This window comes from Marmota marmota, unplaced genomic scaffold (assembly GCF_001458135.2).
Source record: "Marmota marmota marmota unplaced genomic scaffold, marMar, whole genome shotgun sequence".
NCBI classification, from domain to species: domain Eukaryota; kingdom Metazoa; phylum Chordata; class Mammalia; order Rodentia; family Sciuridae; genus Marmota; species Marmota marmota.
The window spans coordinates 64477393-64505025 of record NW_025999842.1 but is presented as its reverse complement, the minus strand read 5'-3'; the positions used below and the strand labels follow the sequence as shown (position 1 = coordinate 64505025).

Sequence of the window (27633 nt, the reverse complement as noted above, 5' to 3'; positions counted from 1 at the left end):
GTGACAGCGCCGGCGTCTCTTCCGCCCTCAGAAGTGGGGGCCGAGCCTTTCTCTCCGTGGGCCCTGGATCCCCCTGGGAAAGAGCCACTGTGAAAGGCTGTGCGTTTTCCCGCTGCGGGTGGCATTTCTGCACTCCAGGGGCTGCATTGTGCGTTTCCAGAGAGGAATTGCCCCTTTGCCCAGCACAGATGTCTCTATCACAGGTCGTCCTGAGTCATAGTGGCAGGTCCAGTCCCTTCCAAGTTCATGTGATAATGTACTTTTTAGAATTTTCTATTCAAAGAAAAGAAGGCGGCGGGGGGTGGGAGACAGGTGTCTCATGAAAATCAAAGGGAGATCAGTAGAGAAGAGGAAAGAGACCAGGGGAGGGAGGAGAGGAGAGAAAGGAAACACTGGGGAAATATATTGGCCAAATTCTGTTGCTGTATTGTGCGTGTACGAAAATGCCACCCGTAATGACAACTATAATGCACCGATAAAAATATGGAATTAATTAAAATTATAAATATCAAAAAAATAATTTTCTTACATTTGAAATATCCTGATTTCAATCACTAGGCAAATAGTTAACAAAAGTATGATAAATCCTTCTACTAGAGAATTATTCAGTTGTTATCAAGAATGTACATCTGAAATGCGTCTGTATTTTTGATAAAGAAAAAGAGCCAAGTGCAAAAAATTTTTTTTCTTTTTTAATTGGTGTATTATAATTACACACAATAGGAACAGGGATGGAGTTCAGTGGTAGGGCTGCATGCACCTGACCTTGTGTTCAAGGAATACCGTAGAAGATGGATAGACAGAATTAATATTGTTAAAATGGCCATTTAATCAAAAGGGATCTACAGATTTGATGCAATCCCCATTGAAATGTGGATGACAACCTTCACAAAACTACAGGGGGAAAAAGCAGTCATAAAATTCATCTGGAAGTATAAAGGAACCAGAATAGCCAAAACAATCAGAAATCTTGAAACTGCTAGAGGAAAACAGAGGGTCAACACTCCAGCACATAGGTGCAGGCACCAACTTCCTTCAGAAGACACCCAATGTACAGAAAATAAGACCAAGAATGAATAAGTGTGATGCCATCAATAAAAGCTTCTGCACAACAAGGACAACAACTAAGAACATGAAGAGAGAGCCGACGTGATGGGAGCAAACCTTTGCCAGCTGTTCCTCTGACGAGACTATTATCCAGAATATATAAAGAAGTCAAAAGAAATTATCACCAAAAATAAGTAAATAAATAACCCAATCAACAAATGGGCCAAAGAACAGACATTTCTCAAAGGAAACACAAATGGCCAACAAATATATGAAAAATGTTTAACATTGTTAGCAATCAAGAAAGTGCAAAATAAAAGTGCATTGAGACTTTATCTCACCTCAGTTAGAATAATAATCACCAAAATTACAAATGTCAACAATTTCTGATGAGGATGTGGGGGAAGGTACTTTCATCCATTGCTCATGGGACTGCAAATTGGTATAACCACTTTGGAAAGATATATGGCGATTCCTCAAAAGACTAGGAATGGAACTGACCCAGCTATTCCACTACTTGGTATTTATCCAAAAGTGCTGAGAGCCATAGCCAAGTAGGAATGATGCATGGCAATTTCCTTATCAGCCTACCCAATGTTGCTTAGAGGGAGGACTCTCCATTGTGGAAATGGGCTTGCCTTGGACCCAGGTCATTTGCAGTGACATTGCATGAATGTTTGAGAGTTTTGGTTTGAAAGGTGACCCTGCTCAGGGATTAGGGTGGCTCCGGGTTTAGGGTGGATCCGGGTTTAGGGTGGATCCTGCTGGGAATAGGGCATATCCTGCTGCCTCAGGCGCCCGCTCCTTGAGTTCCCGTGGAGTTCTCTCAGGGTTCTAAGAGTATTTGGTACGCAGAGCCTGGTGGAGGGGGTGTATTTTCCCCAGAACATTCGTGTAGAGTGCTGGTGAGAGTTCGGGAATAAAGAGTTGCTGTTTGAATCTACAAGGCTTTTGTGGTGGCTCGGTTATTTTGTGCCCAGCCAGACTGCGGCACAAAAGAACCAGAAACAAGGTACTATGATGCTATGTGCATACCAGTGTTTATAGCAGTGCAATTCATAATAATTAAGTTGTGGAACCAATCTAGGTGCTCATCAACATTGAGTGGATAAAGAAAATGTGCTCTATTTACACAATGGAGTTTAATTGGGGCATAAAGAAGAATGAAATTACATCATTTGCTGCTAAATGGATGGAACTGGAGAACATTATGCTAAGTGAAATAAGACAGACTGAGAAAGTCAAAGGTTGATTATTTTCTGCCTAGAAAATAGCTAAAAAAGAAATAGAATTTAAAAATAAAGGAAGGATCTCATGAAAATAGAGGGAAATAGAAAACAATAGAGTAAAGGAAGGGGCTGGAGAGGGAGGAATGAAGGGAGAGTATTGGTAAGTACTGGGCAACAAAATCTACCAGATTGGACTATGTGTATGTTTGAATATGATGTACATCTCACTACTATGTAAAATTATAATGAATTGCAAATACTTCACAAATATTTGTTTATTTTCTCTTTTTTAATTGCTGCCTTAAATTATACACAGTAGGACTGGGAGCAAGCTGGGTGGTAGAGTGCTTGCCCAGCATTTTCAAAGCCCTGGGTTTGAGCCCCAGCATGGCTAAAAAAATTAAATAAAATTTAAAAATAATAGTGAAATTCATTATGACATATTCATTCAATGTGTATATGTATAACATAATTTGAACAATTTCATGTCCTAGTACCTCTCCTTTCCTTCTTTCCTCCTACCCCTTGATCCTATTTATCTACCCTACTAGTGGTCTCCCTTCTATTTTCATATTTTCCCCCCTTGGCCTCCACATATGAGAAAAAATATATGACCCTTAACTTTCTGAGTCTGGTTTATTTCACTTAACATGATCCTTTCCAGCTTCATCCATTTTTCTGCAAACAATATAATTCTGTTCTTCTTTAGGGCTGAATAAAACTCCATTGTGTGAATATACATTTACTTTACCTATTTGTCGACAGACAACTAGGCTGGGTCTATAACTTGGTTATGGTCAATTGTGCAGCTATAAACATGGCTATACCTTTATCTATATAGTATGCTGACTTCAATTGTTTTGGATAAATATCAAATAGTAGGATAGCTGGATCATATGGTAGTTTCATTCCTAATTTCCCAAATATCTTATTTTTAAAAGTAAAAGTACAACCAACCCAATCGATAAGAGGGCAAATAAACTAAACATATTTCTCTAAAGAAGTACAGATGGGCAACAAATACATGAAAAACTACACTAAAATTTAATCTCCAACTACAATGGCAAGTATCAAGGCTACAAATTACAATTAAAGCCAGTAAGGATATGCAGGGACAGGAGAGGGGGAAACATGCAAAATTTGTAGAAATGTAGGTCAAGTGTTGGGGTGTGGCTCAATGGTAAAGCACTTGCCTGGCATGTGTGAGGCACTGGGTTCGAGTCTCAGCACCACATATAAATTAATGAAATAAAGGTCCATCAACAACTAAAAAATTTTTTAAAAAATAAAAATAAAAAAGAAAGAAATGTAGGTCAATATGGCTGCTTATGTGCTACAAGAACAGAATTGAGTGATTGTAACAAAGACTATAAAGCCTAAAATATATAATAGTAAACCCTTTACAGAAAATTCCAGGGCCCAGGCTGGGAATAACAGGAGAGGATAAAGTTGACCCATGTGCGTCCTTCAAGGTTTTAGGTTGGCACAAATCTCCATATTTTCTCTAGGATGAGATCTTACTTTAAAAGCAGTGTCTGGGGAATGGGGGAGACAGTGTCAGAAGATTGTACTTGGCTTTCCCTACTAGGGTAGCTCCATCGCCAACCAGTGACTCACTAAGCCCATGATTGTTCATTTCTATTACAAATTCAGGGAATTTGAAATGACTCCTATTTCAGCAGGAAGTAGGATAGGTCAATTCATTCCTGGCCCCATATGTACCTTTATCAATACCACGAGGCCCTGGTGATGCTTCAGATGCCTGGATATGAGGTCAGCGCACACCGGCTCCAGGATGAATGTCTGCATGTTTTCTGTTTCTCTGTGCACAGAGACCCACATGAATAAGGGATGGCTCTGTGGGATAATCTGAAAGGGGACACTGAACTGACTCTGGGATTGAAGGGTCTCTCCTGATAGGATCCTGGTCTCTCCTCCTAGGAATGAGTTCAGGCTCTGAGACATGACCGAGGTCTGGAAACTGAGCAAACAACCAGACTTTTGGTGGGTGTCAGCTTTCAGCCTTCTAAACATCCATCCTTGGATTTTGCTTTACTTCTTGAAATCAGGCAGAATCTGAGTTGCCTGCCCAACCCCAGGCTTAGCTCCCTGAGGATCAGGCCCCTTTCTGACTGTATGCATCATGGCACACATTTTCCTTCTACCTTTTCATGGCCTCCATTTGGGTTCTATCAGTATTTTTCCTCCCCTTTACTTTTAGGATGCCAGTTCTGAACTGTAACTGCCACCATAGACCCCAGCCTTTAGCAATCATCATCAGTGACCTTCTAGACAATGCTGGTGCCCTTGTGAGCAGACTTGTTTTATGTTATTAACTGATACATAAAAAACATCACAATTACACATATTAAGGGGTGCCATGTGAAGTTTTGATACATGTGTACATTATATTCTGTTCAAAGCAGTTTAAACATATGTCTCTGCAAATTTCAAAATCCTTTCTTTTTTATTTTTATTGCAGCATTATAGTTATTCATGGTAGCTGGATCATCCCAACACAACCACACATGCATGGAATCTGACACACTCCATTCCAGTACCTGTTCTTCTTCCCCCTCCATTGAACTTCCCCTCACTCATTATTTAGCCATACTTGATTGAAGCTATCCACACACACATACAGGGGAAGTTCTCTATGCACATAACATCATTTTGTTAAATTCATTCTGCATTTCCTATCTTGCCTGTCCTTCCCCTCCCTATCTCCTTCTACTCCACTGATCTTCCTTGTATCATTATGATATCTGATTGTCCCAAACACCTTCTTTCCCTTATTTCTCTGTAGCTTCCAAATATAAGGGAAAACAAACATTTGACCCTTGAGTCTGGCTTATTTCACTTAGCAGTATGTTTTCCACTTTCATGCATTTACTGGAAAATACCATAATTTCGTTATTCTTTATGGCTAGGTAAAACTTCATTGTGTCTATATACCACATTTTCTTGATTCATTCTTCTCTTGATGGGTATCTGGACTGATTTCATAATTTGGTTATTGTAAATTGTGCTGCTATAAACATTAAAGCGGTTGTGTCACTACAGTATGCTGATTTTAGTTCTTTTAAATAAAGATCAAGGAGTGGGATAGCTGAGTTGTATGGAGGTTCTATTCTAGTTTTTGGAGGAATCTCTGTACTGCTCTTTGGAGAGGTTGTACTAATCTGCAGTCCCAACAACAATGTGTGAGTGTACCTTTCTCTCCACATCCTCACTAGTATTTGTTATTATTATCTGTATTTTTGATAATTGTCCTTCTGAGTGGAATGAGATGAAATCTTGGTGTAATTTTGCATTTCTCCAATGTAATTCTCTGATACTAGAAATATTGAACATTTTATTCAAATATTTTTTGGCATTTGTGTTTCTTTTTGTGAGAAATATCTGTTTAGTTCTTTTGCCCATTTACAGATTGAGTTATTTGAGTTTGGGGTGATAAGTTTTTTGAGATGTTTATATATTCTGGATGTTAATCTTCTGTCAAAGGAACTGTGGCAAAGAATTTCTTTCATTGTGCAGACTTTTTGTTTATGCTCCTATGTCCCTTGCTGTGTAGATGCTTTTTAATTGATGGCATCCTACTTACTTGATTAATTTCTCTGTGTGTTGACAGGTTTTGATATCATGGCAATACTGATCTTATCAAATGTAGTTAGAATAATTTCTTTGTCTTCTATTTTTGGGAATAAATTAAGGAAAACTAGAAACTGTTCTTCTTTAAATATTTGGCAGAACTTAGCAATAAACTCTCTTGTATTGGGATTTTCTTTGCTGGAAGGCTATTACTACTGATTCAATCTTGTTATGTCTTATTGGTCTGCTCAGTTTTTTTTTTATTTCTTCATGATTCAACTTGGGTAAGGTATATATGTGTAAGTGATCTGGAATTTGTTTATTTATTCTAGGTTCCAAATTTTTGCAAATAATAACAAACATGAATATCTTTGTTCCTAATAATCTCAAATGACCCTTTGTATTTCTATGGAGTCAATGTCTCCCTTTTCTTGTCTGAATTTGAGTCTTCTCTCTCCTTTGCCTACTTAGTCCAGATAAGGGTTTATCACTTCTGTTTAGTTCTTGGAAGAAGCAGCTCCTTATTTCATTAATTGTTTGTGCTGACTTTTCATGTCTAATTCATTTATTTATGCTCTGCTCTGATCTTATTATTTCTTCCTTTCTACTAATTTTGGTTCTGGATTAGCGTACCAGATATTTTCTTTTTTATTGGGTACCAGGGATTGAATTCAGGGGCACTCGACCACTGAGCCACATACCCAGCTCTATTTTGAATTTTATTTAGAGACAGGGTCTCACTGAGTTGCTTAGTTCCTCACAGTTACTGAGGCTGGCTTTAATCTTGCAATTCTCCTGACTTAGCCTCCTAAGCCACTGGGATTATGGGTGTGCACCACCATGTCTGACTCAGGTACCAGACACTTTCAAATACACTTGATAAACAAGAATCTGCCAGGCTTTCTTATAAAGCACAGTGGACTAGGCATTTTTCTGGCTATTGTATGACATGCAACATGGCATATACCCTTTTATGATCCTCAAAGTGTATACTTTTGTTTTCTTCCTCTACTACTTTTCTTTGAAGTTACAGATTTCCCATTTTACTCAGGGTAGGATATCACTTTCCAACCTAAAAGAACGCAATTCCCTGAGGCACTAGTGCCATCTCCTAACACTCAAGCTAAAAGCTATGAACCATAATTATGAACTCTCTGTCATGCAGCTGTGATCCCATCCTCACTGCCCCACCATGACCCAGCATGTGCACTCCCTTCTCCTGCTTCTGATCATCCTCTGCCAGGCAGGCCTTCCCCTCACAGCAGACCTGGCACCGCCATTGCAAGGTGATGTGCTGCTGGGTGTAGGCATTGTTCAAAGGGCAGAGGGGAAGTGGGCCATGTCCTGGGACATGAGGTTGCTGTCCCCTCCTCCTCAAAGAAGGGGAACATGCCCACCTGAAACAGGTAGAGCAGAGAGCTTGGGAAGGGTCATTCTTGCTCTGCCAGCTCAGCCCTTCAGAGGGATGGGGAGAGGGTGCCTAAAGGATCCTTTCTCACCAGCCCAACCCTTATTCGCCCTTTTCCCTTACAGGCACTCACTCTCTCTGCTATGACTTCACCATCAATCCTAAGGCAGCAACTGGACAGCAATGGTGTACAGTCCAAGGCCAGGTGGACCAGAAGAATTTTCTCTCCTATGACTGTGGCCTGGACAAGGTCAAATCCTTGAGTGCCCTGGGAGGGAAAGTGAGCACCACAATCACCTGGGAAGAGCAAAACACCATGCTGAGAGAAATGGGGGATACGCTAAAACAGCAACTGGCTGACATTAAAGCAGAAAATGGCATGGGCAGGGGTAAGTAAGGATGGTCCAGGGACATGAGAGAGCTGATATTGGGTTGAGGGAAATTGATTGTGTGCATGTTTTTTTAAAAAATTAGATGTTGGTCCCTCCATAAAGCCCAGACAGGGCTGGACTGGCAGACAGAACACAGCCAGATTAGGAAACCGGGGAAGGTGGTATTGTGTGGGACAAAAGATTTGTTAAGAAAAGAGGCTGATTTCTCTCTGATGGGGGCAGGTCTGCACACCCTGGAGGGCAGGATGTGTTGTCAGCATAAATCCAACAGCTCCTGGCAGTTTGGCTTCAATGGACGGATGTGGCTCCACTTTGACTCAGACAACAGAAGGTGGAGAGAGATGCATTCTGGGTCCAACTGGATGAAAGAAATGTGGGAAAATGACAAGGAGGTGACAGAATTCTTACACAGGTCCTCAATAGGTGACTGTAGAACCTGGCTTCAGAAGTTCTTGGTGCAATGGAAGCCAGAGCTGGAGCCAACAGGTAACTGGCAGGCGGGGGAGGAAGTGGGAGCTGCCTTCACTTGAGATGCTGCTGCGTGTGCGTGTGTGTGTGTGTGTGTGTGTGTGTGTGTGTGTGAGAGAGAGAGAGAGAGAGAGAGAGAGAGAGAGACCTAGGTTAACAATCAAAGGTATAGTCTTCCCATCTTTTTCCTTCTCACCTCCTAATGCCTCTTCCTAAATGCACATGCTTTGGTCTGGCATTTGCTCGTCTCTTTTTGGAAATTCTTATCAATCACTTCACATGACAGTTCCTGAGACCCTTCTCCACCATCATTCTCATGGGTCACCTCATATTCTGCCACCAGGAAGGATGAGTTGTATGTCACCCAGGCTTCTCCCTTTATCTATATGAGTTCCTTAAGGACATGGCCCTTCTCCTGTCTCCCTCCTCCTCATGACCTGTCACAATAGCTGCCATATCACAGAGGTCTAGGAACTATGTGCCTGCCTGAGTGACGTGGGGCAGCAGGAGCTGAGCAGGCATCTCCACAGATTTTGCTCTGAACAAGGGCTAACGCTCTTGTGTTTCCACGTCAGGACCTTCAAGTGCCATCATAGACAGAGTCTTCCAGGAGTCCGCAGCCAGCACACTTGTTCCCTTGGCCCTGCTCTGGATCCTCACCTGCTTCATCCACCTAGGCCTCCAGATCTTCCTGACAGGTGCTGTGGGCAGAATGGACAGAGAGACATGGGGCAGCTGTGTGAGCAATGAGGACAGGAAAGTGAACTCCCAAGGTCCCAGTCTGCACTCTGACTGGTCCTTCTCATTCTGAGATGAGACGGAAGAATCAGGCCTCCCTCCTCTCACTGGTAGCAATAGCTTGGCCTTGCTCAGCCCTGAGTTCTGAGAAATTCTCCCTGTCAGGGCAGAGACTAGAGGGGCTGAGCAGCTGCTGGAGTCTGATGCTCCAGCTGACTTAACCAGAGTGGAGGGAGTAGGCAGGGCCAGTCACTTTTAGAGCTGTGCTGCTCCCAGGTGAGGAGAGGTTGAGGGGGAAGGGGGAAGAAAGATGTCATCTGCAACCAAGGCCCAGGAACCAGGTTCCAGGCTCCTTTCTTTGTTCAGGACTCTCCCCACCCCCAGGTCCTATGGCCCCTCCTATCTGGAGGAGGAGCAGGCTCCCAGTCAGGGAGCAGATCCAGTCATTGCAGCTTCAGTCCTGAGACACCAAGGCCTACAGCAGGGCTGGGGCTGACTCTGGCCTGTGAGAAAGAAGGGAGGAGGGTGGTAGAGGCTGCAGGACCCTTGGGTCAGAGAGGAGGGAAACATGACCCAAGGTGAGCATGGCTATGAATTGGGGAGTGACTGATGAGGGGTCATGCAGGAGAACTGAAGTAGGATTTCTTCAGAGAGTTGAAATAACGTGTTTCTTTTCTGAAGGTTAAAGATGCTCCCAAGAAGCTTCTGGAAATGTGATTCAGTGAGATGACAATCCTTACTGATCTTCTGCCAATCTACTTCCTGCTCTTCCTCCTTAGAGCAAACAAAGACTGAACTGCAAATCCAGAGGCCTCCAGCATGTCAGTCAGACTTAGTCACTCAGCCTAGAGCTCCTCTGCTTTTTCAGATCTAGTGAGGATTTAAAAGGTGTATCTGTATGTCACTTGTAGGTACACCATGAGCCCATACCCTACTTCTACAAGAGGTGGACTGTTCTAATTGCTGCTTTTACTCTCCCATCCATCATAGCAGCCACCCGCATCTTTCCTTTGCCACCCATTGGCCCCTACCACCCCAAGATCTGATGACCCCCATGAAGATCCATTAACTTCAATTTCAACTTTGAGCTCTTTGTTCTGTTTTGTGACAGTCCAATCCTGCACTTTTTCTTAACCATTTCCTGTGCCAACCTCAGTAATCATAGACTGAGCCTCTGACTGCTAGAACAAGAAACCTCAACAAAGAGTTTTAATCTTGGTTGTGTTATCAACTACTTCTCTGTACCTTGAGCTGATGTTTATTATAGTTTGGATCTGGAATGTTCCACAAAGATCCATGTGTTGACTACGGTGCTATTGAGAGGTGAGGAAAACTTTAGGAGTAGAGTTGTTGAGTCGTGTTTTGAAAGGTTCTTTATGTCCCAGGCACCTTCCTGCCTCCCACATCTCCCTCCCCCTTTTCCTCTATTTAAACTGTAAATTATTTTTTTTATTGCTACAATAAATTAAACCATCTCTTCTCCAAAGCTCCTGCTGCTGTGATATTCTGCCTTACCTCAGAGCCAAAAGCAATATAGTCAACCAAACTTGGACTAAAACTTCTGAAACACTGAGCCAGAAATCAATTTTTCTTTCTTTAGTTTACTGTCTTCAAATGTTTTTCCACAGTTCGTGCTGGGGATGTGGCTCAAGCGGTAGTGCTCTCGCCTGGCATGCGTGCAGCCCGGGTTCGATCCTCAGCACCACACACAAACAAAGATGTTGTGACCACTGAAAACTAAAAAATAAATGTTAAGATTCTCTCTCTCTCTCTCTTTAAAAAAATGTTTTTCCACAGTGATGAAAAGACAATACAACATTGATGGTGCAATATTGTCTATAAAATACAATGACAGACATCATTTATAACTTCAGGAATTCTTTGTATGTTTTGTTTTAGTTAAATAAACATATTATGTCAACAAATTTAAATGAGTTTGGAATTCTTATATAATCAAGGTGGTGTTTGATTTTATGTGTCAACCCACTGCCTGAGGTTTACCCTGATAGCTAGTAAAACATTGTTTCTGGGCTGGGTGCAGTGGTGTATGCCTGTAATTTCACCTGCTCAGGAGGCTGGGACTGGAGGATCGCAAGTTCAAAGCCAGCCTCCGCAATGGTGAGACAATTAGCAACTCAGTGAGACCCTCTCTAAATAAAACACAAAATAGGGCTGGGGATGTGGCTCAGTGGTTGAGCACCCCTGAGTTCAATCCCCAGTACAAAAAAAAAAAAAAAAAACCCATAGCAACATTTCAGGGTCTTTCTCTGAGGGTGATTCTTGCAAAGATTTACTTTTAAATCAGTAAGTAGGCTCTGCAAAGAAGTTTTTATCCCTTGTGTGAGTAGGCATCATCCAATCTTTTCAGGGCCCCAACAAAACAAAAGGTTAGAAGAAGGACAAATTCCTCTGTTTGATCTGAGATGTCCATCTTCCCTGGTCTGGGATATGACAGGCCATCATTGTTTCTCAGGCTCATGACTCAGTCTGGCCTTACACCATCAACCCTCAGCCCCAGGTCCTTAGTTCAAACTGAATTATACCTTTGATTTCCTGATTCTCCAGCCTCAGACAAACACTGGACTCTCTTGGCTCCATAACCAATAAGCCAATTTTTACAATAAGTCTCTTGGTTCTTTTTCCCTGGAGAACCCTGAACAATAAAAATTAATGGAGAGTGACTGATATTTTGTGCTTCCTTCATATTGTAGAGTAACTAAAACCCGTGATTTTACCAAATTTGTTTTTGTAAGTAGAATTTAAGGATTACTCTTAAACTAACAGGTAGTCTAGATGGCAATCTCAAACATTTTGCTGGCTGAAAAACAAATCATCTTGTGCTTAAGGAATAAAATATTTTTCTGTTTTTTCCCCAGTGCTCTTCACCCTTAATAGTGTTTTTTTTTCTTGGTGTTGCTGTTATTCCTCAACCTGACCTCACCTTTAATTAGAAGTAAGTTGTATGCATGTGGGTATGGGTGTGCATAGTGGAAAGAAAGTTTAAAACAATTCTATTTATTTTATTTTTCCCTCAGTATAAATAATAAAAAAACCCTTACATTCAAACAAAAATAAGAAATACATTGCACTGCAGAACACTCTTTACTTGAAATGTTGTTTTATTTATTCAAGGATAGGATTAATATCCAAAGTATAAGAAGAATTTCTACCAAAGTTACTTCTTCTGACATATGGGCATATGCTATGAGCAATTAACAGCATATAATCCTGCCCCAAGATTCTACAATCTGAAATAACCAGGAGCACAGATTAAAAGCACAATGGGCCATTAATTACAACCATCAAATTGACAACCACTTAAATATACCTGTACCAAGTGGTGAATAGGAAAAGGATTAACATAGCTATCATATTTGTTGGTCAGAGCACAAATTGAATTAATCTTTTGATATGTAACTTGATAATAACCTGTACAGTTAACAATGTGCTCATGCAACTTCACAACAATCTTGGCATTATTTCTGGGCTTTTGAATGTGTTCATATAGCATTTAGATATATAGTTGCATATTGTAGTGTGGTAGTGTAGCCAGAAAGAGTTCTGGTTATTTCATTTTTCCTAGTTTGTGGTTACCAAGGTAATAGGCCTTACGTCTCTATTACATAATGTTGGGACTAACATTAAAAGTATAATTTTGCACTTGTGTTCCAAGTTTTTACTCATTGCAACACACCTCCTCTTCATTCAGATCATTCTGGGTTTCTAATCTGGCTTAGGTCTTGGAATTGATTGAGGTAATACAGCTGTTTTTATTATTCCAGTTAGACCTCCCCCCTTGGTCTTAAACTCTTCTGTTTACTCAGATCCAGTGAGGATTTAGTAAACCTCTCATATCTTTCACTTCCAGGAACACCATGAACTCACATCCTCGGGCTGCAGGAGTCTGCAGACTATTCTGTTTGCTGTTTTGACTCTCCTGCCCATTACAGTAGCCCCCTTTGCTCTGCAGCTTGAGTGTCATCAAATGACTCCCATTGCCTTTTGGTGTCCCAATTCAGGGACTGCAGTTCCCTCTCTGAGGTCTGGTCTCAGGATTAGAGTAATGGCAGAGCCCTTCAAGGATTCCAGAGTTTCCCTTGGAAATTGTGTTGCACAGTAGTGGTGACAGTGGTAAGAAGCAGTGGGGACTCTCAGGGTGCCACTGCCGCCACTGTCACCCAGAGGTCCATTGCCAAGTTGCCTGCAGGGTTGGTTGCACACAGCCCTCTCCGTCTTGGGACAGTGGCCAGGGCCTTGTGGGCCAGGGTGCTTGCAGGTTTGCTGCAACCACCATCTCAGTGCAGCCAGTTCTGCCTGAGAACACCAGCCAGGGCCTGAGGTCCAGTGTCAGGGTGCCTAGGTTTTGGCTGCCCTCTGGTCCTCCTGCTGGGAGTTCTGGTGGCCACCATCTTGCTGCTTCTTTGCAGGGTCACTCCTTTGAGCACATGCCTCATGTCTCTCTGCAAGGTGGAATGGCATTGAGATCCTGGGACTGCAACATAGCTGAGCCTGGGGTATCTTACATCCTTATCTGGCAGATAGTGAGTGGGTCTTCATGGGTTGTTCATGGCCAGGCAATCCTGTGAACATTCAGACTGGGGGCATTTTGCCTGGGGGAAGCATATGTTAGAGATGCTAGAGACAGCTGGGCTCCTGGGCTCCGTTAGTCCTGATATGTGTTGGTGCAGGGAGCCAACTGCAAATTACCTGAGGGTCTTCACTGGTTGTCGAGCCATGGAGATTTAGGTTTTTCCTTGGGAACTATACAGACTCCCCCCACCCCCTGTTTTAGATTGCCCAAACCCATGACCTCTATCTCTGCTCTACTAGGGAGATCCCTTTCATAGCTCTAGAGTTGGGCATAACCTGTTGGGAACTGGACAGCCCATTCCTACCTTATTTAGCAAAGAAGATTCCATGGAAAACCTTTGATGTTCCGTGATATAAATGAAGCAAGTGCAGGCTCCATGTTGTTAATGTTAGTGTGGAAGATTGATCCCTAAGATCGGCTAGCACATCCCGCCCCTGCTTTTCAAAATTACTTTCTCTGTCCTGTGGTTTTATCACTGGTTTCTCTTTCTTAGCTTTTATTCTGCATCCAGCCATTCCACTAAGAGCAACTGATTTCAATCAACTGGGCGGGTGTGGGCAGGACGTGGGGACAGATGGGGCTGGCTACATCAGGTCAGAAGGTTGGAAGAGGGTGTGAGGGTACCTTGTTACCAACTTGCCCAGCCAACCAGTCCAGCACCTACCGGACTGAAGCTATCATCAACCTCCAGACAACCCCACCTATCACAACCCTAAATGAGCTCAAGTCTAGCCTATGTGGGAGCCATTCTAACATGTAGTAAGGTGGGAGGCAGAGTTTGATCTCGGGTAAGGTGGAGGTCCTGACAAATGCCACAATACAACATTACATCTGAAACATGATTCAAACAAAGGCTAAGAGAGCTTTTAACTTTCTTTTTGTGGAAAAAGTGGCAAAATGCTTCCATGTTTTACAATTTCACCTTTAAACAGATCAGGCTCTCATTATTAGCTTCCAAAATGCATTTAAATTCCAATTCCAGTGGGAAGATTAACACCAAATTGTATATATAACTTATTCACAACAGATTACTTGATTCAGCTGTAAAATGACAAATGATATGAATCAGTACCAACCAAATTTGTTATTTTTATATAAAACAGAGATTTTGCTACACATAATTTTAGTTTGGAGAACATCAACTTGGCAAAGCTTTGCATTCAACTAAGTTTAACGTTTAAAGTGCAATTTAGAATCCAGAGTGTATGGTAACAGTAATCACAGGTCTGCATGGATTAACAAAGTCAGTAGGCTTAAATCTCTTATACATTTAGGAAACAGAGTTAATGATAAGAAATTGTCTTACTCAAAACAAATATATAAGACAGGTCTTCAATTGAGAGCATGGCCCTTCAATGTCAGATACAATGTATAAAAGAGAGCAGTTTGGGGCTGGGGATGTGGCTCAAGCGGTATTGCGCTCGTCTGGCATGCGTGCGGCCTGGGTTCAATCCTCAGCACTACATACAAAGATGCTGTGCCCGCCAAAAATTAAAAAATAAATATTAAAAAATTCTCTCTCTCTCTCTTTCTCACTCTCTCTTTAAAAAAAAAGAGAGAGCAGTTAGTGGTTATCTTGATGGTAAACTTACATACACTTTCATTTTATAAACTTTTAAAAAAATATTTATTTTTCAGTTGTATTTAGACATAATACCTTTATTTATTTATTTATTTATTTATTTTTATGTGGTGCTTAGGATCAAACTCAAGGCCTCACATGTGCTAGGTGAGTGCTCTACGGCTAAGCCACAACCCCAGCCCCTCATTTTATAAATTTTAACATAACACTTAGACAAAGCTTAGATAGCTATAGTTCTCAGATGCATATATTATACCTAGTCACATACTTAGGGTGTCATCTATATTGGTAGGTTTAAGTAACAGTTGTTTAACCAGTTACAAAGTAATCATTTCAGTCTTTCAAACAGATACAAACCCTAATTACTTTAAGACTTAGTTTCCACAAGTAATAAAGCCCAAGAAATAGAAGAAAATTATCTTGATAGATAAATTATAGCCAATTTAATCACACAAAAAAATTTTGAGATTTGCCTTCCCCAGACTTTCTGCAACTTACTTAGACATTCACAACTTTACATCCTTAATTTTGTCATCTTTAATCTGGGACATTAGCACAAGAATATTGCTTTACCAGACAAAATACTTTCTCATTCAGAAACATTTCTCTTACCCTCTAATTTTCCATACTAAAATATATTTCTATACCTGTAATGTTCTTTTATCTTTTCTAGTTTTAAAATCTTTTTAAAATTCATATTCCAAAACAATCCTTATGAATGTTTTCTGTGCATTTAATTTACACAACAAATTTCATCCCAGGAGAGGGTTGGACAACCCAGCATATACAAAAACTGTATTTTAATCTTTATTCTCCCATGTTGCTTTCAAGGAATTTTTGAGTCTGATCTGTCTCCATGAACACTGTCACAATGCCATCAACTTTAAGTGAGTTCCCCACTGTCACTTGTACCCAGAGGCTCCTTTTGGGCCTTTTCTTATACTAGGCAGACTGATATGCAATGCAAGAAGCCCTTTCCATTTTTCTCTTTAGGAGTTCTTGAAGATCCCTTTGCAGAGGCTGCCTATGAAACACAGGTTGTCCTTAGTTTCTGTCTTTTTCTTTTCTGGGTGCAGTTATTTGTCCTGCCAGACTCCCCAGGCTTTTAGTTTATGGGATAGTGTTGTAGCAAGAACCACTTGTCCCAGTGATGAATATCCCCTTGCCAAATGGGTTGCCCTGTCAGATCTTAACAGTGGAGACTCTTCCTGTCCCCTGGACATAAACTGATAGTGCTGGGACCTACTATCACATCCTTTGTAGCCAGCAACCTCCATCCCCCCACACCAGAACAAAAGGGGCAGAAAGGCAGGACAGAGGCCAGTTCTGGCTATTGTTCTACAGCCCAGGCAGTTTTTTGTGATTTTTTCCCCCAAGTTTAGGGCTGGTGTCCTTGACCCACAGTGAGATGACCTGTAGCTGACAGGGGCCGAGATGAGGAACAGTGATTGAAATCTTTTTGACCCTTTCCTCTGGTGTCTTGCTATCCTTGCACACCAGCAGCAATGCCTTTGGCACCTTCCGCTTAGTTCCTGATGGTTGAGAACCCTGATCTTGCAACTTCATAAGTGCCCGTCCATACAGGATCTTTCACATACTTTACCCCTGACAGGCCTACTTCAACTTATGAATTGTATAATAATCCAGAAAAACCATTCAAAGGTAAGATTGTGTTAAAGTCAACTGTCTTTCTCTTAGACAGGTTTATACCAATGCATGGCACATTCAGCCAAGCTCTCTAGGCTCCAAAGACTACTAGTAAGATCAATGCTTCATGGCCCATGTCTTAAAGGGCCAATGACAAATACAAAAAAAAAAAAAAATGAAGATAGGACCACCAAAACCAAGGATGACAGACAGGAACCTTTAAAACAGACAGATGTGCATGTACAAATTTCTTCAATATGTTTCCCTAGAGATACCTATATTGGCTGATGAACCCAGCTTAATTCCATCTTAAGATTGAGAGCCATCTCATCACAAAGTCATCAAAACATCATTTCTGTTTTACTGTAAAGTCCTAAGATTTCCATTTGGCCTGATCATACTTTGATGTTTTAAACTTGCTTGGAACTCCTGCCCATGCTTTGAACTTACCCATGCCTGGTTCTCCCTGACCAGATAACAACCCTCCCTGAAATCTCAGCTGCTCCTCATTAACTTTGATGTTGGAATCTGAGTTTACTCCCTACCTTGACATGTTAAGCCATGTAGATCATTAACCTGCTATCTGCCCTTGTATTATGCTTGCCAGAACCCTGTCAACTGTAAGCTCCCAAGATACCCACCTTTGTAAATTTTTGTGTTATAAAAACCTTCCTGCTCTTAGACCAGACACTGTTCTCTGGCCCTGCATTTGGATGAGGTGGTTGCTGATCAGCTCTCTTGTGTACACAATGTAAACTTGCTTTAATTTGGTTTAAAATTGGAGTCGGTAGTCTTTCCTTTGCATCATATGTTCAATATGGCCATGTCTTAAGAGGAGCAGTAACAGATACAAAAAACAAAAAACAGATGACCAGAGGGAATTCCCAAGCTCACAGCCAACAAGCAGATCAGAACCTAGAACGGATCAGAAGGGAGTAAATATCCCGAGGTTCCAGAGTCCCACTTAATGGTGACTTCTATACCAGTAGTTACACAGAGGTCCACACCAAAAGGGACCAGTAGTTCCCATGAAGAGGAACCCAATATCTGTAATAAAGGGTCTCGGCCTGCCCACTGGGGACTTACCAAACAATCTGGGTGTTGCAACTTCACTTAGTTCTGTTTCCTTTTTCTTGAAGTGGACCAAGATGGAGCAACCTGTACCATTCAGGTTCAGGGAGAGAAGGTGGGAGTTCCCTGAAACAAAAGGAGCTTCAGCAGCTTCTGGGATGGTCCCTCAGTCTCCTCCTATACTCACAGAAGAGCTCCTCTGGTTTGATTTGAGGCAAACGCACTTGACTCCTATCTCTCCTGCAATTGGTTCTCAGCAAGTTCGCCAGCAACCTTGCATCCTCAGCATGGAAGTGGGGTTCTTTGAAGAGCCAGGCCTGCCCAAGGAAGCTAGAGCGGGGGCTGTTCTCCCCATCTGGGGAGCCAGATTTGTTACTGAAATCTCAGTCCTTGTCCCCAATGCCAATCCAATAATAAGAACATGATTTAAGAAACAGGAAAAAAGTTTATTGCTTTGCTAGAAAAGGAGAAACACAGGGGACTCCACCTTCACTATGTCACATTTAGAGGCAGAAACCACTGCTCTGCCTTTAGAAAAGATCCCTGCCATGTGCTCAGACATCCATCAGGATTCCATTACAACCACCAACACCTTCACCACCTTCACCACACAAGTGCACAGGAGTGGAACCCTCTCATGGCATTGCACCCATTTATTTCGGGTCTAAAACAGAGAGTAGAGGAGACTAGAAATTGAACACGTTAGAAAACAAAGTTAGGGAACATACTGGGCCCCAACTCACTACTCTATTCAAATTGTGGAAATAAGGACATGCATAATTTTGAGTGACGTGGACTGCAGAGGGAGCCTGCTCTTAGCTGAGGACTTCTACATGGGCACTAACCCCTGCCGCCTGCGTCCGTGACTGTGCAAGAGGAGTTGTGGAGAAGGGGACTTGTGCCTGTGCTTCTGCACAGAGGAGATGAGAGCAGCAGGGAGGACAGCCCAGTGCCACACCTGCTATCATTCTCAGGCCATTGGGTGCAGTTTACTCTCACTTGTATGGAAATGATGTAGTAGCTACTTCTGGGGTATGAATTGAGTGTGGAGAGGGGGCTTTAATCTTTTATTTTTATCCAATTTTATAACCTCTAAACAAATTTTAATTATATTAATATATGTATATGTGTATAAAAATATGAAATATATATTTGACAGATTGAACCCTGGTGATAAGACCTCACCCAAACCTGGGAAGGATAGTCTCCTTGGGGAAAGATGGAGCTAAACATGTCCCCAGGATTTGGGAGTTTGGACAGGGGAGAGCTGACTTTATCCCCAACCCCTCATCCCATTATGGTGACAATGACTTCCCCCTACTGGCCTAACCTATAGCCACCTGGTTTTAGACAGGGTGTAGGAATTCATCTTCTGACTCTCATCACTGCCACCCTGACCACCTGCATTGCTCCAGCCTTCCCAGTGCACCCCCTACTCTAGATCTTCACTGAAAATCCTGTGGCTGTGCATGAAGGACTGGATTTGTAAGGCTGTCAGCAGCAGAATGTGTCCTGTCCACACTGTGAGCCAGACCTGACTCACAGAGCTGGTCCCTGAGCACCTTTCTGCTCCCCAGAAACATGCTGGCCGTCCTAGCTCTCACCTGCTGCAGTGTCCAGCTGGTGAAGGAGGAAGACTGGTCCCTGGTGCTGGAGAAGCAGGAGCAGGACAAGGAGAAGCTGCAGGAGGAGGGGAGAGGAAGGGCTCTGCTCAGCTGGTCCTGAGCCCTGAGGCCTGACTGGCAGAGGGCAAGACTCTCCAACCCCACACACTCTCCCAGCCTTGCTAATGTGGGTGTGAGGAGAGAAGTGCATTGGTCATGTCTCCTGTTCAAGGATAACAAATTTCTAACCTTCACATTCCATTCTTTTTCCATCTTCCATAAAATTTGGAAAATAAAATCTACTGTGTTTTTAAAACTGAGAATCATAGTTCTAATCAACAGGTAGGAGAGCTTCCCTTTGAGAATAAAATGATCAGGATTCTCACCTGGAAGGAAGGACCATTTGGGTTTTATTTGATATTGCTGGGTAGGTTAGAGAGGTATATGGGACAAAACAATGTGTAAAACCTTAGCAATGGAGGTCACCTTGGTGATAAATACTGTGAGTTACCTAATTTAATGTGTGTGAAGTGCTGAGACATATGCCTTGCTTACAGCAAATGCTCAGTAATTGTTTATCATCTTCACCATCACCGTCATCATCTCAGCAGGATTTTATTTCTATACCAGTCTTCCTATTTTTCAGGTGAAAAGACTAAGACCTAGAGATAAAGGATGGGCTATCCCAAGGTCAAAAATCAGTTGAGGACATCCCTTCCACGGATTCCACCTCTTGGGTCCCCTTCTTCCTCCGGGAGAAGTCTTTTCTGCTGTCCTTTAATAAACTTCTAATTTCTACTCTGAAAAAAAAATCAGTTGAGGAACACTACTCAGAGTCTACAGGACTCTAATCCATGACTCCTTCTGAAACAAAATTCCAGATGAGAAAAGCTTGGACACCAGCTGAAGCTGAATCTCTTCCAGTGTCCCAGCCATGTGGTCATTACTCCAGGGACTTCACCATGTCTGTGGCTCTTTCCAGGAGCCTCTCTCCCCACTACTTTGAGCTCACTTTGATAGGGTTTCAGGTGACCCCCCAGCCACTACTAAGGTGACAACAGTTAAACCTATGACCAGAGTGGACCCAATGAGATGCATTACTTCCTAGGGTTTTGGAATGTGGACAAGACAAAGTTCAAAGAGAAGCCTGGTGCAAAGGGACAGAGTTACCTTTAGGGACATGCTTGATGATGAAAGGCCAGCCACATGACGGAGCAGAGAAATTAGCAGCAGAAATGGAGAAAAACAGCAGCCCTACAGAGTTTATGACACAAGAGAGGGGGCAGGAGTCCAGAGAGAAGGGAGAGTGGAGCTCCAAGACAACTCTCCAGCTTCACAAGGCCCAGCTGTTCTTCCTCCAAATGCTCCTTTGAATGATCCCAGTGTCCTGACAAGAACCCCCCAGTCTCAGGTTTCTCTGTGGGGCTTTTCCATTTCTTCCCTCCACTCCATTCATCTCACTCATCTTTCTTTGGCTTGAAGAAAAAGAAACACCTCCATATGTTTTGAGTGGCAAGAGGCTGTTTGCTAATGACACAGAGCTTGTCCTGGCAGCCAAGGATATAAAGGCCATTGAGCACATACAGGAATCTCATTGGCTTGTCAGCCAGTGTCTCTACCTCCTCCCCTTACCTACCTACCCCTCACCTCAGCCCTTGACTTTACACCACCCTGTAGAAAGGGTATTCTCCCCCCTCCATACCCAACCCTTTACACAGAGACAAAGCTTATATAATGTCAGTTCCAGGCACTTACAGAGTGGCATCAGCAATTCCATCCCAGTCCAGAATTCCCTGGGCTGAGGCTCTAGTGAATGTAGTGTGGGTGTCAAACCCAATGGCTGAGGTCAAAGCTGCAGGATCTGGAAGTGATGGGCGGTGGGGGATAATGGGGAGTATTTTCAGTACACCATGCATTTCAGAGCTCAGGCTGAGGAGTTCAACCACATAGGTTCATATCCCAGAGTCCACCACTGCCAAGTTATTTAAGCTTATCACATCCTTGTTTCCTCCTCTTCAAAAGGGGAACGCTAATGGTACTTTACCATCTGTTGTTCTGCAGGTTGAGTTATTAACACCAGGACAGCCAGAATAGTATAAGCACAGATCAGTGCACTATAGTAATGACCTATCACCAACCTAATGCTGGGTTCACCAAAATCTGACTACTCCAATAATTCAAGAAAATGACAAAGAAAGCACACAACCACACAGAACTACATTTTCAATAATCCGGGAGACAGCTCTGTGACCTTAAGTGTCCTTGGAAAGACAGAGAGCCACAGGAATTCTTCATTCTTATGTAGGGAACACACAAGGGGAGGTTCCATGGAACATTCTATCCCAAAAGGGACAAAGGGGTAGGATTACAAAGGAACAGGTGGTGTGGCTCAACCCTTCTGGGTGCAGCCTACTCCTAGGGCTAGGGCTTGTTATCCCAGTGAGGGAAAAGCCCAACTCAGGAGACATGGCATTGCTGCACCACACTACAGTGATCTGTCACATCCCCATGGTGCATCAGGACTTAAAGATGCCTGCATTTGGACTGGCTCCCCACAATGACCCTTGACCCTTGTTATACTCTCAGCATGAATAATCCACCCCACAACAAAATTCGGCTCTCTGCCATCTGACATTGCCCCACAGGCTGAGGAAAACCAAAAGAAAATGTGCCATTCTCAGAAAGCCACTGACAGACATTGCCTTCTTCTGCTTTTAGACTTTGTTCAGGATTCTCCCTGATCTATCTCCTGGGGTGGGGTTTCCTGGGTGCTGAAGAGAGTTGCCCCAGTGAGTTCAGTAGATGTGGCACCTTAGTGATCTTCCAGAAGGACAAGGCATATTCTCTCCAAGGAGGAATGGATCTCAATCCCTGGAGGGGGCAGGAACTTTTCTAGACTTATTCCTTCCTTAAGCGCTCTGCCTCAGCATTAGAGATAAGGGCTGCTCCCCAGACACTCCACCTATGAATCTTTAGAGCTCTTTTCCCCCCAACAGATTATCACTGTTAGTGTTAATAATTCCTCTTCTTAAACATTGATTGCCTCTACTTCCTCATATTAAACATTGCCATTCCTCTGTGGTTTGAGTCTCATGACTGGACGTAGGCTGACACCACTGCTCTCCAAATCATTATTCTGCATTCTTTTGGCACAGCCAGTGAGTAATTCACCACACAAATACCCCTTCCCAATGCATACTTCTCAGTCTTCCCTAAAACTGTCAGTAAGGCAAGCATAGTTGTGCACACCTGTAAGCTCAGTGATTTGGGAGGGTGAGGTAGGAGGATCACAAGTTCAAGACCAGCCTCAGCAACATAGTGAGGCCCTAAGGAAGTTAGCATGACCCTGTCTCAAAAAGAAATAAATGATTTTTTTATAGGACTGGCAGTGTAGCTCAGTAGTAAAGTGCCCATGGGTTCAGTTCCCAGTGTCAAAAAAAAAAAAATGTTTTTAATAAAAAGTGAAAACAGAGGTAGAGCACTTGCCTAGCATGTTGTAGGCACTGGGTTTGATACTTAGCACCACATAAAAAGTAAATAAAATAAAGGTATTATGTCCATATATAACTAAAAAATCATATTAAAAAAATAAGGGCTGGAGATTTGTCTCAGTGGCTAAGTGCCCCTGAATTCAATCTCTGGTACCAAAAAAAAAAAGTAAAACCATGGACTGGGGCTGTATCTTGGTGGCAAAGCGTTTGCCTAGCATGTGCAAAGCCCTGTATTTTATCCTAAGCATTACATAAAAATAAAATAAAAAGTAAAACCATGTAATGATATTTCCCAATATTTTTCATAAGATTAGTACACCGCACATGAGATCACCTGAATAGATAAATATTATTGCCCCTGTACACCTAACCCAGGATGCCTATTCAGGAGCCTGAGGAGAACTCCTCTTTTCTCTTGGAGTACTCTCAATTGGTCTTGATTCACAAATCTTTGCAAAAAAAAAAAAGAATTTTTTCTGGGTCTCATTTCAAGAAGACTTGGTTAGTCCCTCTAGATCTCTCCTCTAAACCAGCACTTCTCAATTATAGATGATTTTGTCCATTGTGGAACATTTGTCACTGTCTGAAGGCAAATTTGACTATTACAGCTGGTAGAGGATGTTATTCATCCAGTGAACCAGGTTTGCAGCTCCAACCAATCTACATAGCACAGGCAACTGCCCATGGCTAAGAACTATCTGGCCAAAATGACAGTCATGATCAGACTAAGAAACTTCACAGAATTTGGTTTGGCTAGTAGTGCCCATTTCCATTTGGTGAACACATTTCCATTACCCACACAAATAACACAATTTCAACAGTGGTCTGTCTTATTGTGTGCATGTTCATCATAGCCCAGGAATGGAACTTATTTGCACAGAAAATGGGAACTCACTAAGAACAGTGAGGACTCTCATTATCCTGGCTCTTCCCCCTGACCCAGCACTCCTATTTTCCTCTTACCAGGTCTATTCTCTTCCTCTAACTCCAAGATTCACTCCTCTTGGCTGAAAACCATTATTCTTATCCAAAGTAAATAAGTAAAAGCATTCAGTGCTTGAAGCTGTCAAACATGAGTGGCAATACAAGAGTGACACCCAGTCTGAAGCAAGAGATGGTGATCAGAAAAAAATGGAAAGGACCAGACCCTGAAGGGATGGTTTATAACCAATTATTGTAATTTCTGACTGTAAAATTGATTCATACTGATCACACACCATTAAACAGTAAGAATATATAAACAACAAAACAACTTACATGTACATTAACAACTCAAAGATAGTTAGTGTGGAAAACATCAGGAAGACAGCCAAGTAGGAGCGCTTCAGCTTCATCCTGCCCTCCTATACAAATGACCCAGCAAACAGTCACAGACAAGAACACTACCCTGGTTGTCTCAAAAACTTGAGAGTGACCAGAGACAAATGTTTGAATCCAGAAAAGCAGGGTTGAAACGGTAAGAGAGACCGTCTGCTTTTCCCGTGCTCTCCCTCCCCCAGCTGGAATGAAACCACACACAGCCCATACCCCTACACACAAGGGTTCCTATAGTGGAAAATGTAAGGTAGAGGTGGCCATCAGTTTAACCACCATTCTGGATCCCTTCACAAGAGGCAGGCCCCCATCTAGCCCCACAAAAAATATTGGGAGCGCTTGCAGAACTTGATCAACTGTAGCAACTATAAACAAAGAAGGAGGAGAGAGATGCCCTATGCTCTGGCCCAGGGAACACTGTAAAATTTTGACTTGTGCAGGGCGGCTGTGGCAATCCTGGGTATACAGCGGCACCTAGTGGTCCAACAGATAGTCTGATACGACTTTGAACAAAATGCCTTTTGGAAAACCCCACAGGACAAAGTTAACTGGAAAGACTGGTTTAAATATACACGCTTCCAGCATTATAGTGTACATGACAAATGCACACAATATTATCTGTCCATTTTTTAAAATAGTAAAAATTAAAGCCTCAGCCAGCTAAAACTAAAAGAGAGCCAGCCAGGTTCAGTGGCACATGCCTGTAATCCCAGCAGTTCTGGAGGCTGAGGCAAGACTGTAAATTCAAAGCCAGCCTCAGCAGTTTAGTGAGGCCCTAAATAAGCAAGTTAGTGAGACCCGTCTCTAAATAAAATATGAAAAGGGCTGCAGATGTGGCTCAATGGTTAAGCACCACAGATTCAGTCCATGCTACCCAACACCCCAAATATATATATATACATACATACACACACATATATGTATGTGTGTGTGTGTATATATATACATATATATATAATCACATTTCACAATCAAACAATTAAAATACAGTCTATAGACTGCATAAATTGTCTCCCCCATACAAGCCTGCACTCTCTAGTTTTAGCCACACACTTAAGATAAAAAGTTTTGTGGGATTATTTGTTATCCTTCCAGGGAGTCTTAACTCAATTTCAACACATGGAAATGTATTCTCCATTGGATATTTTGTTATTTTATGCTTAGGATGAACACTGTCACAGTCTTGTTGAGAAAAATTGTACCAGTTTGCACTCCTACCATAGTAACTGTCTCACTTCCTTTTCCAACGCCGGGTCTTAACAATTACAAGTTTTTACAAAACATTGCCCTCGATGAAATCATGCACTTTTAAATTGGATCAATATGCACAGCAACTTATTCTAGGAAATTGTATACAGGTTTATATACATATGGTTATTGCAACATTTTCTTTTTGTTAAAGTAACTAATGGGAGACCATCTTTATCTTGATCAACAGACAGCTGGCTGCATATAAATCTGACAGTCATTCCATAGCTTGTCATGCAGAGCTAAAAAGAAAAGTATCTGTACAATGTGCTAGTCTGGGAGGACCTTCAAGGTGTATTAGTTTAAGACATAAACTGAATGTAGCTGAACATATATGGGCTTCTATTTGCTTTGAAAATAAGCATTAAACATAGACACAGCTCTCCTTTTCCTAGAGAGAATAGTGTTCTCAAAACCTATTCTAAATTTCTCTGTTTGTAGAAAAAATAAATAAGTGTATTTGAAAAGCCACAACACTGGGATAAATCTGAAACCCATTTTTGAAATCACTACGAATCCTACTACCTTTATGGTAATTGTTTATGTAGATACACAGGTAAAGGTATATGTATAAACTGTACTTTTGTGGCTCTCATAAATCAATAAGCGGGGTGGGGATGTGGCTCAGTGGTAGAGCTCTTGCCTAGAATGTACAAGACCCTGGGTTCAATCCCCAACATACTAAAAATAGTAAATAAACAAAAATAAATCAATAAGCAAGATATAATAGTATTGGCTGGGGTTGTGGCTCAGTGGTAGAGGCTCACCTAGTGAGGACCTGTGTTTGATCCTCATCATCACAAAAAAAAATTGGTTAATTAATCAAAGGTATTGTGTTCAACTACAACTAAAAAACAAGTATTTAAAAAGAAAAAGATATAATATTATTTTTGCAGGTTTTCAAACCATAACTAAATGGCATTTCAACTGTAGGGTGGACAGGGGAAACAGTAGCATGACATCCATTCTTTCCACAGTACCTAATAGAGCTAAATAATACATTTCCCAGACTCCTTTGCAACCTCCTGGAGGTGCTTTAGATTCTCTCAATCCAGGGGCAGAACTGGAGCAGAGGCCAGGCATCTGTTGTTCCTGCTGCCATACTGGTTATGAAGATATGTGATTTCTTTGCTGTACCATTAACAGGGTCCTGGACTGTGGTCACTGGCTTGGAAGGGTTGACAGCAGGGCCTGTGGCATCCATTCTGAGGGTACAGATGCTTACAGCCACAGTGTGATTCCAGAGCCAGCAATAGAGCTGTGGCTATTGTAGTGAGATTCTGATTATGGTGGTTTCCTAGCCTTACTTGATAGCTTGATATCAGCAGTCTTTTGATCACAAAAGGGGCCCTCCTTTAGTGACTCACATAGGTTTGGATAGCTTCCTGGGGCAAAGCAAGAAGATATTGAAGTCCAGGGCCTGCCAAAAGCAGGGACCCTCATAAATTCAATGTTCTTCATCACTGTTGCTGGTGTTACTTGTTTGTTAGTTTGTTGGGGGAGGAGGGACCTTAGACTAAATGGTTTGCAAAACAACCTTTTCCTCACACCAATCCTGGCACTGTCCTTGCAAGGTCCTGTGCTACTGGATGTAGGCAATTTTCAATGGGCAGAGGGGAAGTGGGCCATGTCCTGGAACACGAGGTTGCTTGCCAGGTAGTGTCCCCCTCCTCCTCAAACAAGGAGAGCATGCTCACCTTAAACAGGTGGAGCAGACAACATGAGAAGGGCCATTCTTGCTCTGCCAGCTCAGCCCTTCAGAGGGATGGGGAGGGGGTGTCTAAAGGGTCCTTTCTCACCAGCCCAACCCTTACTCGCCCTTTTCCCTCACAGGCACTCACTCCCTTTGCTATGACTTCACTGTCAATTCTAAGCCAGCACCTGGACAGCAATAGTGTACAGTTCTAGCCTAAGTAGATCAGAAGAATTTTCTCTCCCATGACTGTGACATGGAAGGTAAAACCTTTGAGTGACCTGGGAGACAAAGTGAGTGCCACAGTCACCTGGGAAGAGCAAAAAAACTGCGCTGATAGATATGGGAGATATACTAAAATGGAAACTGGCTGAAAATGACATGGCCAGAGATAAGTAAGGATGGTCCAGGGACGTTAAAAAGTTGATTGTGGATTTAGGGATATTGATTGTATCCATGTAAAAAAAAAATATATATATATATATATATATATATATATATATATATATATATATATAT

General features: G+C 42.2%; 2 protein-coding genes and 1 long non-coding RNA gene across 8 annotated transcripts in view; 2 read left to right on the top strand and 1 right to left on the bottom strand.

Annotated features, from left to right (window-relative positions):
* LOC107152440 (retinoic acid early transcript 1E-like) overlaps positions 1–27633 on the top strand; it is a 228261-nt gene that overhangs the window by 97691 nt on the left and 102937 nt on the right. The gene's annotated exons all lie outside the window — the stretch shown is intronic.
* Positions 1–27633, top strand: part of LOC107152429 (UL16-binding protein 1-like) — a 75278-nt gene that overhangs the window by 405 nt on the left and 47240 nt on the right. For 2 of the 6 annotated variants that reach the window (XM_048799755.1, XM_048799766.1), the window contains exon 2: positions 7401–7664. In XM_048799755.1, the coding sequence (XP_048655712.1) occupies positions 7401–7664 (264 nt within the window). Of the gene's footprint in view, positions 1–6630; positions 7154–7400; positions 7665–7889; positions 8154–8710; positions 9508–9554; positions 10805–27633 lie in introns of those variants that run through there. The other 4 variants (XM_015497955.2, XM_048799752.1, XM_048799737.1 and 1 more) reach the window with 4 other exon arrangements.
* The window catches only part of LOC107156152, a 27766-nt gene continuing 19486 nt past the window's right edge, over positions 19354–27633 (bottom strand). The window contains exon 3 of the long non-coding RNA XR_001505319.2: positions 19354–19444. This is a non-coding gene — a long non-coding RNA (uncharacterized LOC107156152). The remainder of the gene's footprint in view (positions 19445–27633) is intronic.